The following is a 12,428-nucleotide window of genomic DNA, read 5'->3' on the forward strand; positions in this document are numbered from 1 at the left end:
TTTGCTTCAGTTAAAGAATTTTATTTATTAATTTATTTTCCATGCTGAGACTTTTAAAGTGACTTTATGACTGTATGGGGGAACACTCCTTTTGATTGAAGGTATCCAGCATTTCACATTGTAGCAGATGACCCAGTCTTGTGTGTATTTTGTGTATGTATTTGTGGTTTTATAAAATGTATTGCGAAAAAAGTTGTATTGATAGCTATGTAATTGCATTTCAGTAAAAGTATTACCATAATGCCATCTGCAAAACATCTTGGTGAATACAGTTACAGATCTAAATTACAAACACTGCTCAGTAGTCATTTGCAGCATTTGGACATACCATTCATTTTTTCAGTTAATCAGTTAATCCTCTGTTTCTTTTAGCCTATTCCTTTGGTTCATAATGAATATTGCAAACAGTGATATTTAAATAAATGGTTTGTTTGGATTTATCCATAAATGTTGCAATGGGTTGTCAGTTTCTCAGTGAAATAGTAGTTCAGATAAGAGGTTATATTAGGGCAAACTACATTCAGACTTTAGCATGTTGTACAAAGGTATTCAGGCACTTTGTTAAGACGGGGCAGGGTAAAGGGCACATTTGAAACTGATACAGCCAATAAATCTGAGACAAGTCTCACAAAAGACCTTGCCAAATACATATCGGAATGTGTTTTGGACTGCAGAGCATTAAATCCAGTGAACCATTTGCACATATCTGCCACTCTCATGTTGTAGTTGCTACACTGACTTATCAGTAGCATCCATATGCTTCGAAGGGCCCCCTATCAGCACAGAAATGACATCAGCACCACTATATCACTCAAGTTATTCCCATATGTAAAAGCATAAAATCACTTACAGTATTTATGTTCAATATACATTCATATTTGATGTTATAAAATAGTCTAATTTGATTTCCAAGAACTGAAAACATGATCATGACTGTAGATAACACTATAAGACCCACAGCTCCTGTTTACAGCTCACAGAAACAGTTTCACCTGTATATTCATTCCTTGTGTATATTTCTGAAGATTGCTGTGTTGTTATTAGGTATAAGTACGCTGACAGCCATTATACAGTTGTCAAATTCCTCACCTAAACATCATTGGCCAAGAAAGATAATTCTGATCACTTACACCCAGGGGTGCTAAGGGTCTTGGTATCATCAAATATGATCTTTGTTTTTATAGGTATTATAGTTGTACTTTACAATAATATTTTGTTATTGTTGTTATTATATATATAATTGTAATGAATTGGTGTTTTTTTCTCACTTTTATGTGGTCATATTATTTTCTGTTGTGAAATTTTAACTTCTTTTTATAAGTGGAGGCTTTTAATATGTCCATTTGGGTTTTCTGCCTCTTCCTGCACTAAAATAAACTACATATTCACAAATTAATCTCAGCAATTTAATCGCAATGCTTTAAAATAGCCTCATACAAAGCAAATGGGACGTGGACTCTCATAAGAGCTTTTAAAAACGTATATGCGCAATGACAGCGCACATGCGAGACCTTAGCAATTTTCCGTCTCGTGATCATCAAGTGGTCGATTCTGATTGGTTGCCACCTGGAAAGTCGCGGTTTGATTGGTTAGATGTCATGTTTGCTTTGGACGGTAAAGTAACACGCATGTCATTGGTCTGTTTGTCACGTCTGCTGATGTGCCGGGTTGGGGGGTTATCTGGTAACCCAAAACTGTTTAGCATTTTGTGGTAATAGTCGTGTTTATGTTATCTTCTTTCTACGAGCTCTACTAGAGTTGTTCAAGCAGGGTGCAAACTGATCTAGACGTAGCTAGCTCGCGCTATATTCGTATCTGGCTAACTGAAGCTAACGTTGGCTAGCTGGTCAATCGATATTTTGTCGATATTAGCGTTAAAATGGGTGAAGAAATTAACGACAACCTCGTCAACACAGACAGTATACCCGCTAATAACACCAATGTTGAGGAAAACGGTGAGACAGTGGAGGGGACTGTAAAATACTACACATTAGAAGAAATAAGAGTACATAATATGAACAGTGACACATGGCTCATCATCCACGACAAAGTGTACGACATCACAGGTTTCCTTGAAGAGGTAAGAAACATTTTTGTCAGGTGATAGTGGCAATTTTTGCGTTAATATTGTCATATTTTTTAAGTTTTGCTTTAAATATTTGGTACCCCGTTTCGCGTAAGTCTACTTCCTGGTGTTACAAAAGGGTTGTCAACGTCATGTGTTACGTGTACTGATTGACCATTAACCAGCAAAGAGGCTCTCCGGTGGTTCCGATGAATCAGTGACCGCGTTAACTGGCGACTTAAAGACCAGTTAGTATATGGTTGCTCGTTGTGACTGCAACTGTTGAAACCACGAGGAGACACCTTAGGCGTTAAATTCTCTTAAATTGAATGCTCAACACAGTATATATTCGTCTGGTCTTTTTTGCATGCAAGGTAAATGGTGTCGCCAACAAGAAGCATTCACAATTTTTATTTCACTACTTATTTCACTGAAATGAATGCTTTTAAATGTTTAAACTCGATGTATCGTTGATCACACACTATATCGAGCCACAAACTGTAAATCCTAAAATATGGCAGCGGTTATAGCTGCATTAGCACCTTATACACTACATTGCATTGTAAGGAATATTACCAGAGGCGAATGCTTCTTGCTGAACACAATTTAACTTAAGGAAAAGGTTAACGTCGATAGTAAACACAGATGAATATTGACTGTAGTATACGTAACGAGGCTTTTAGGAAGACACCTAGGCTGCCGTCACTACGACAACCACTGACGCATTCGGCTGAAACTCGCCAGTTAACACGGTCACTAGTTAAACCGGAACAACGGCATTTCAAGTCTGCCGGTATTTCAAGTTCCACCGGGCCAGACTGTAGACGGTATAGGTCAAACAAGGTTACGTCAAGCGACACTTAGCCAATATATCAATGTAATATCAGCTTATGGTGTTTATATGAACACTGAACACTGCAATCTTTCCCCATCATTATTCATTGCCTATTAAAAGATCCCCCTCAAATGCACTTAAATTGTAGGTGAGGGGAGCCCAAATCCACACTGTCTCCGGAGTCATGTTATGCAAAAACGCTTTTAAAAGTTTATTTGAGGCTTCAGCAGTCTGTGCTAGCCATATCAAGTGGATATCTGCTACATTTACAGTCTTTTTTAGTCAATTGCATTAGTGTTCCCTGTTGAGCTGCAGTGGAAGTAAGTTATAGTGACAAAAAGAGGGACTTTGTCACTAAAAAGACTATAGTGTTTAAAGATATTTGCTTAATTTATCTCATTTGAATGACAGACACTTTATATTAGCTTCAGATAAACTTTTAAATACATTTTTGTACAGAAGGAGGCTTGTGGATTTCAGCCTGCATCACTTACATTGTAAGTGTATGAAATGCATTATGAAATACTGACGGACTGTCAAGTACCTCAGAATTGTACAAGTGCATTACTTGAGTAAGTTTACTACTTCTCGTCTTTTGTAACACTGTGTTAACCCAATCTACGATTTCAGCATCCGGGAGGTGAGGAGGTTTTGCTGGAGCAAGGAGGGACAGACGCAACAGAGAGCTTTGAGGATGTGGGTCATTCTACAGATGCCAGAGAGATGCTCGAGCAGTACTACATTGGGGAGCTTCACATGGTAAGATGTTAGGTCTGAAAGGTCTGGTTTCCTGCCTGTTGCATTTTGAGATAATGTGCATTTCCCTTTGTCAAATACATAAGTTTAATGTCTAACAAAGAAAAAAAGAAAATGGATATTGATGGTTTCTTACTGCTGTAGACTGCACAGAAAGGGTTTTCAGGCAAGTGGTGATTCAGTGTGTTACTCAGAAGAATTTTAGGAAACTAGTGGCTGTAAAGTTGCAGTTTTTACAGACTAAACTGAATCAACTGATGTTAGCGGACACTGAGGCATGATGCGTAAAAGTGAGCAGCTTTTATTGCGCTGTGGGAGGGACACATGGTATGAGCATGAATCTGAAGCCTGAAAAGGTCGATAACTGTAGTTTTTTACATTATAATGGAGAACAAAGTCTCAGCATCATTGTATTATAAAGAGAGACAAACCCATCTAAAGAAATCGCTTCTGAGTGTCATTCTGTTCCAATTTATAGTGTGTCAGTCTGTGGAGAGAGAGGAGCAATTTAAATAAATAAATAAAGTCATCCAATCCGATCCTAACTTTATTTGTTAAGCACTTTAAAACAACCAAAGTTGACCAAAGTGCTGTACAAAATAATAAATAAGACATCATAAATAAAAGACATAACAGCTCACATGAGGCCCAAAATTACATATAAAATACAAAAATAAATTAAAAGATATAAAACATGAGTAAAGATAATAATAGCCACGCAATAAAAAGCAAAATAAGAATGAAAATAAGAAATTAAATCAAGTAGATAAAGTCGACATCTTACTAGGTGTCAAAGGCCAAGGAGAAGAGATGGTTTTAAGAAGTGATTTAAAAACAGACAGAGAAGAGGCCTGTTTAACGTGCTGAGGCAGATCATTACGTCCCCTCTGAGCTTCCACTTAGTTTTAGGTGCAGAGCGGGCGGGTGTATAAGGGTGTAGAAGCTCAGAGAGGTAGGGCGGGGAAAGACCATTCAGGGATTTAAAAGCAAATAAAATAATTTTAAAATGGATCCAGAATTAAGGTGATGTATTCAGGTTTTCGTTGTGCTGTATGGTTTAGGGGACATGTTTTGATTGGCAGTCAGTGTTTCTGTCATTCATGAAATCACTCTGAAAGTGGTCCCAACTACATTGTTCACCACTGGCATTGTTGTTACAGTCGTGGTGTGGACTCCACCATCCATATGAGTTAGAGAAATTTTTAAAAACTATTTATTAATAATTATCACTATAGTTATTGTTCTTGGTGTGGTCGGCCCCTGAATCTAACATAACCAAGTAGCATTATTTATTGGTGTCACCAGATTGCTTTGAGAATAAAGTAGCTATTTGTTGCACAAAACGGTGCCTTGAGTCACAAGATGGTGCAATGTCTAGCCACTAGCATGTCTCCTTAGAAAGAATCAAATTATGACATGTAATGTAGCCAAAGTATTAAACTATAAAGTAGTTTTTTTATATCTCCCATATTATTTTCAGCCTAGCTTAAACGTTTTATCATTTTGGAAGTATCATCCATCTAAACTGGTCAAAAGACATGCTGCCATCAGACATCATGCTAGTAGGACAGCAGGCACTACAAATCTAGTCGGTATGGAAGAGTGACTCGAAAAGACCATGTCCCTAAGGGACAATAGCATGACTGTTTGCCAGAAGATTCAAACAGGCATGAGGCAATACATTCTGATGAGTGTTGAAACTAAACTCATCTTTTCCACCCAACATTATAAAGTTATGGAAGCTGATCAGCCTGTTTACAGAGCGCCCTAAGACTGGGTTCAGACTGCAAGCCAAAATCCGATTTTTAGCTAATCTAGATTGGAACCAGATGGCTCTTATGAAGTCTGAACAGTCATAAATCACATGAAATCCGATTTTTGAAAACCAGATCAAAACCACCTTTGGGAGGTCATTTTAATTCGCATTTGGACAGATGTGTCTGATTCTGAACCGCTCCAAACACACAAATCGGTTTTGACTGTCCGTGACGTCTCTCTACATCTCTACGCTACTCTACGTCACTCTATGCGACACCAAACCCGCGCTTATTCCAGTTGTTGTTGCTAGCTGATCTCAATGGAGGCAATGGAGGATGTTGAAAACATCAGTCCTTAGACAGAGGACGAAACCAAATTCTTAATTAATCTTTGGGGAGATGGCTCTGTTCAAGCGAAGCTCGAGTCTGTCTGAACAGAGCCAAATCCGATTTGGACACTTGCTAAAAACAGTGTGGACAGTCAGGTCTAAACATCGGATTTGAGAAGGAATCAGGTTTGAATCAGGTTTGTCTGCAGTCTGAACGCAGCCTTAGATTTATCATAGTAAACAAAATAAAGAAGGTTAAAGTATTGTTAGAATTTTTCACTGTCAGTAGCGCTAAGTGACAGTAAACGCAGGGGCAACATGTCAACAGCACTCAGAAAACAGTGACTGAAAATGAGACAGAGAAAGTTACACAAAAAAATCGAACTATATCTCAATAAAATGTTTGTGTCTCTAAAGTTTCATTTTGCTGTATCACTTGTCTTGCTGTTCTTTTTTCAAACACAAAGGATTAAATAGTATAGTAAGATGAATTAAAATATTAACTCCAAAATTATTAATCAAAAACCATTTTTCTAAAGAAATTTCTTAAATGTTCATATCTGACTGAAATTGAAACATGACAGTGATAGTATTGTGACTATAAACAAGATTGCTGAGGTGATATTATGTAGGTTAATACTAAATATTAAGATGGTAATTCATATCATTACATCTGGAGTTTTGAGCTTGTGTGTCAATATTCATTTTTCAACCATCACATCAAAGCAGTAATACTTATGTTTTTATTTTCTTTGTAGGATGACAGGAAAAAGGAACCAACAAAGGTAAGCTCCACTGTCTGTTCATCTGACCAAAACTGCAATAGAAAAGTTGCTGAAGCAGAATTTGCAAGGTTTTGGGTTACTGTATTTCTTTTTAATATGTGTTCTTTTCCTCCATTTTCTGCTACAGGATGTAAATGTCACAAATTCAGGAGAGTCCAGGTCAGTCATCATGATGTGCAGTACCACATGTCATTCTCACAGTGATTTAAAAAAAAAAAAAAAAAAAATCAAACACAACAGGTCATACATCAGTCTTCACCCATAGTCGTTTTATACAGTGAAGTTATTAAGCTGTAAAATATAATATATATATACCTCCATTTCATATCTCTTTCATATGTTTGATGACTACATTCAAGGGATCACTGCAAAAAATGTGCATTAATGTATATATTTTGTACATATACAACTATAGGCCTGTACTGTATATTGATATTAAAAAAAAAATTAAATCGCTAATATCTACATTGGTATCGGCTCCAAAAAAGTGTTTTTGCAACAAAAAGGTATTCTTTTTAAGTTGTATTTTTACAGATTTTGCCATTTTTTAATTTGGATTTTCACAAGCCACTAGCTTATGTTCTCATTTAAATCATTATTGTTGTCTATCTTTAAAAGAAAAAAGTTTTTCAGTTGCTCTTGCTCAAAAAGTGTTTTCTGTTTTCCAGCAGCTCCTGGACCACATGGTTCATACCCGCTGTTGCTGCAACTGTCGCTGGTATCGTGTATCGCTACTATATGTTTGAACACAAGTCCTCTTGAGTGCTGTTTTCATGTCATTTTTCATCTGGAGGCCTTGAAATGTTTGACCAAAACCTCCTTACACTGAACACACACAATTACTGTGTGTGTTTGCATCCTTTGCAACAAGAAAAGGAGGGGAGCAGTTTGATAAAGTACTTTTGTCCTTTGTCCATCAATATGCAGAGTGCACCAAACAGGCAGTTGGGTAGAGACTTTATTAAATTGTCTGCCTTCAGTTTCTTTGTACATCATTGTCACTATGCCTGTTGTCATAATTGTACAATGTTATCTTTAACTTTAATATTCATATGCATCTGACTCAGTTTGGTCTTTGTATGTTAATGACCCATATGCCCATTCTAAAAAAAACAGTTTGTTTACCACCAGTTTAATCATACACCATTTTTACACAGAAAATGGAAACGCTGAAGTGGATGTTAGTATGATATGAGTTGTTTTCTTGTTTGTTTGTTGTTTTTTTTTTTCAAAACGCTGCAAGTGTTTTTCCCTGCAATTTCTTAGTTTTAATTGTCTGTCAAATGTTACTGCCAGGTAATATACAACTTATGAGTTTATTTAATTGACTCCTTACTACACAGTTCTATAAGACTGCTGAATTGCATTTATCACTTGGTTTTAAACACATAACATTTCTAATCATGCAAATGTTTGTTCCTTTTTAAATTAGTGGTAAAATAGATTGTATCATTAATTAATTAAGGTATAGAATGTATTATGATTTGTCCCTTTTTTTTCTACAGTTCTATAACCAGGAATTTCTGTAAATGTTAAAAATATCTGATCAATAGATGTGTATAATTTAATGTAGTATGTAATAAAACAATATTTTACTACCAAGATATGATGGCTGAAAAGGAATAACTACAGTGAATTCCATTGACAGAAGAGAACTATTTGTTATTTGATTGGTTTTTTAAATTAATTGTTTGTTATTTAACTGATGCTTTTTCACAACTTTGTTTCATAGTAGTGCAGCTTCATTTTTTTGTTTTGGGTGATTGATACTGGCAACTGTCACTGGAGGACGCGAATTGTTTTGAATGAAGTCAAGTGTGCATTTCTTGACTGGCTGCTGTTGGCAAACTGGTGGGCTTGGCAGTTGTCATTAGAGCCATAGATGGGAGTCTTTAAATCTACACATTGTCATTGGGCATATTTAATATAATGTATTTTAGTTGTCTTTGAATTCCTTAGAGTTGCTTTTCAGATCTTCAAACTGACATTGCCATTATTTTATATCACACTCTCTATTGGAAAAAGCATTTTCCAACGACAAAGACGGTAACAATTTGAAATCCATTTACAGCCTGTTAATATATCAGAGTTCATAATTTAGGATCTTGCTGCTATTTTTACATATGATTATTACTTGCGTATTTGCAGAAAACTTACTAGGTCGACTTTAATTGCCATTTGTTTGCATTCAACTGCCATTTCATGTCATTAAAAGTCTCTTTGAATAAAATTAATCTTTAAAAAAAGTATCTCGTCCTGATGTGCTTTATAAATAACTTAAAACATTTATACAATATGGTATTTATAGTATGGGGTGAAGATAATCACTAGTTTTAGTCTGGTACCATTTAGAATCCAAAAAAAAAACAGTCAAAAGAAAAGTGGTCTGTAAATGACCTGTAAGTGTGAAGAGTCACTGCTGAATAGGACTGTACTGTATGTTGGTAAGCTTTTATGCACTTCATACGAGCCTGACGGAAGTGTTGCAGCTGTGAATTAACATACAGTTTAGCATATAGACAGCTCAGACAATTGCAATTATTATAGTCAAGACCCCAAAACATCCCTAACATGAGTGTATGAATGAAACCGTTATTTTAATAATGAATCAAAAGATGAATCCATTGACAAATATCTCCTCTAATGTTTGGTCAATGAAGACTGAGAGACATGAATTATCCTGAAAGTTGTTTGTGTTAATGGTACATAGCTTTTGAAGTGGATGTAGTGAAAATGGGTGAAATACCTCTTCAAGCTGTTGTCTCTTTCTAGGAGTGAGCACTTCCTGGAGCTTCCTGATGCAGAGTTTAAAACTAGCTAGAGACAAAAGAGACTCTCTCTGAAAATCAGCTTCTGAATGAGCAATAGACTCTGTGACGCCAAAATGATGATCTTGATTGTTATTGAGGGACACCAATTGCTAGGGTAGAAATGACAGGGTGATGATGGGAACAGAGAATAAAGTACAGAGTAGTGCGGTACAAAAATGCAGGTTGAGCAGGCTGGGTCTCAGATTCATATATCAGCTGTGATGGAAGCAGCTCCAGTCACACACTCATCACTTTGTTATCAGATAAGGTGGCACTAGTGAATTCATATGCCTCTATAGATGTCAGACTTGCGTCCTCTTTGGTCACTATTTTTAGTTTAGCACATCATTCTTTTAACACATGCCTCGAGCTGCTGTATAAATACTTTCTCAGATGGTTACAACCAGAAGGGCAAATTCTTTCTTTCTCCTTTTCCTTTAAATATTTATGAACTCAATAACTGACAGTATGTTGTGACACTACTGTGCTAATTTGAAGAGAATACATGAAAAATTGAACAGCTGGGTTCAGTTTCACCCTGTGGTCCTCTTGGTTACAGTAGCTTAGATGGGTGCTCATTCATACTTGCTTGACTGGAGGCCATGAGCCCTTTTTAGAAAAGATGGCTTTAAAATTCTGACACATTATATCATCAATGCAATGACTGGCAACAAATGAATAATGAGAGTCCTCTTGATGCTTTACAGGTGAGTGGCATTCTTAAACACTCTGGGTTCCTTTTGTTAAAAGTATAGTTAGTCATTTTCCCACTTTAAATGATATAGCATAATATAGCTGATGATATGGTTTTGCACTCATACACTGATTTGTTTTTCTTAGATAACTATTCCATAGTGCAATACCAGCATAAAGTGAAAAGTACTTGAGTCCTGAATATTCTTGTTCCCCCCTAAGCTACTTTCCTGTGGAGAGAAGCAGGAACCAGTGATTGAAATTAAAGCGTTTTCCATCCACAGCATCCACAAGAGTCCTCACCGTGCAAAGTGCCCATGACCTGCAAACCACAAAAAGCAATTCATCCTTTTTAATCAGATGTGGCATATCAAGAACTGGATGGCCCTTCAATGGTCCTGTAGTTAACTGGTAAAAAAAAAGTAACAAATCAAATGCTGCTGCACAACACACCACATATTTGTTTTTTTGGTTTCATAAACGCTCATTAAGACCAACCAACAAATGATATGAGGACACTCTGAATGATGAAAAATACATGCTAAGCAATGACAAGTGTAAAATATCAGTCAATCATTTGATTAATACACCAACAAAAAATTAAACCACCTTGTTCTACTTTGCAGCACATCAACCAAACACAAAGTATTTTAAAGGTATTGCAATGCTTGGTTATGCTCAGTATCAACACAAGGTGGCATTACTGCCTCAAGATGCTAATATGTCGATTGCTTGATTTAGACCTCTACCACAAACAGTGAAAAAAAATTGAAAATGGCTAATCTGACTTGTGCACCCACACTAATACATTCATCACAGAGTTTAGCGGTATTTATCTCCAGGTTTCTATGTGCATGGAACAGCAGTGAACACGATAAAAACAATGCAGTCACACATGGTGGGAGAGACATTATGCAATGATGGAAAAAAAACCTGCAACACTGTCTCTGCAATAGTGTGATACTGATAAAGACTTTGTGCAATAATATGGTTTGCTGTAATATCCAGAGACAATATACTGACTAAACTGATATGGGGCTTGTTTCTGTTTTCCTATTATCTGAAATGAGTTAAGAAGTATTTACATTTGGAGCATTTTAACTGTGGTGTTTCCTAGTTTCTGTACAGTAAATCAAAGACAGAATTATTTTAGAAATATATTAGATCTCATCTGTAGATATTTTCTCAGCTTTTGGTCCAAGTAGTATTTAAAACTACTGACCATTTAAGATACATCTCAGTAATTATGACCTGCGTAGACAGTATGACCAGTGCATATGAGACAGCATATTGTATTTGCGGTTGTATAGGAACATCACTTTCCGTGATTGAATGGCCATCAGCAGTCATCCTTAAGGAGAGCTGAGGTTGCTAATGCACAACACTCTAGTGTCCTGAGAGACTGGCTTTGCAAAAATCTCAAACGGCTGGAAGAACACTCATGGATGCTGCAGAATAAGCATGATCTCTGAAAGTAGTTTGAGTTAGTTGAAAAGGTCAAATATTCATAGGATACTACATATTATGATGATGTTTTATATTGGACAATAGTAAGATCAAATTCCACATTTGTGCTCAGGTGCACAGGAGCACTTTGGTAGAAGAGATGCATCTACAGACAGAAGCAGTGTCAAATGTGTCTGCAGAGGAAATCCCAAGAGGATTTCGCAGCTTTGACAACTTCCTAAAAGGTTCAATAAAACACTCAACGCTCAACATATGAACATTCTCAACTTCCCTCCTCCTCTGATGGATTCAGACATTAAAGGATTAAAATTCAGCTGTTTTCATTCAACAAGTATTTTTTTCCCTCCCTGCTGAGTCACTTTTTGAATCACTTAACCTGGGTCCTCACATCACACAACATCAAAATATATTATCATAAATCTTAAGTGCCACGTCTAAACAATAAATGTGTAGTTGTCAAGCTCTACCTGAGGAAATTAACATTGCTGAATACATTATAGCCGCCCCATACAGTATCAACATTTCATAACTAATTTGCAAACAATGTTATTTTTTTACATGGACTAACAAAGGACCTGTTATATTTGCTTCCGTTCTGACCTCATTCTTTGAAAAATAGTTTTGTGAAACTACTTGCAGCTCTTTTATAAACAAATTGCTGGTCTAATTATACTTAATATATATATAAACCTGTTGTTGTGTTGCTGTTCTCTTGTCAGGAACAACACCAGGCACACAATCAATCAAATATTTCCCTGTTGAGTATGCAGACGCCAGAGCATTGTGTTCTCTTCTGACTGTATTCAGTAATATTTTAAACCCCATGCCCCTGGCTCAACCTGTTATGCAACATGGCACTGGTAGGTAGTAATTAGCATAATCCAGTTCTAATGATTATTCATCAGGCATTTTATTAGATGTAAAATTGAAG

General features: G+C 36.3%; 1 protein-coding gene across 2 annotated transcripts; it reads left to right on the forward strand.

The window, feature by feature from the left end:
* Positions 1-1,620: 1,620 nt before the first annotated feature.
* Positions 1,621-8,773, forward strand: LOC128362717 (cytochrome b5). 2 transcript variants are annotated; one of them, XM_053323565.1, is made up of 5 exons: positions 1,621-2,080; positions 3,531-3,659; positions 6,501-6,527; positions 6,655-6,686; positions 7,196-8,773. In XM_053323565.1, exons 1-5 carry the CDS (start codon positions 1,880-1,882, stop codon positions 7,287-7,289), a joined length of 483 nt encoding a protein of 160 aa, XP_053179540.1. In that variant the 5' UTR covers positions 1,621-1,879; the 3' UTR covers positions 7,290-8,773. The 2 variants fall into 2 exon arrangements, with proteins under 2 accessions (XP_053179540.1, XP_053179546.1); XM_053323571.1 differs by having other exon boundaries at positions 7,199-8,773.
* The last annotated feature ends 3,655 nt before the right edge of the window (positions 8,774-12,428 follow it).

This window comes from Scomber japonicus, chromosome 1, assembly GCF_027409825.1.
Source record: "Scomber japonicus isolate fScoJap1 chromosome 1, fScoJap1.pri, whole genome shotgun sequence".
Lineage (NCBI taxonomy): Eukaryota > Metazoa > Chordata > Actinopteri > Scombriformes > Scombridae > Scomber > Scomber japonicus.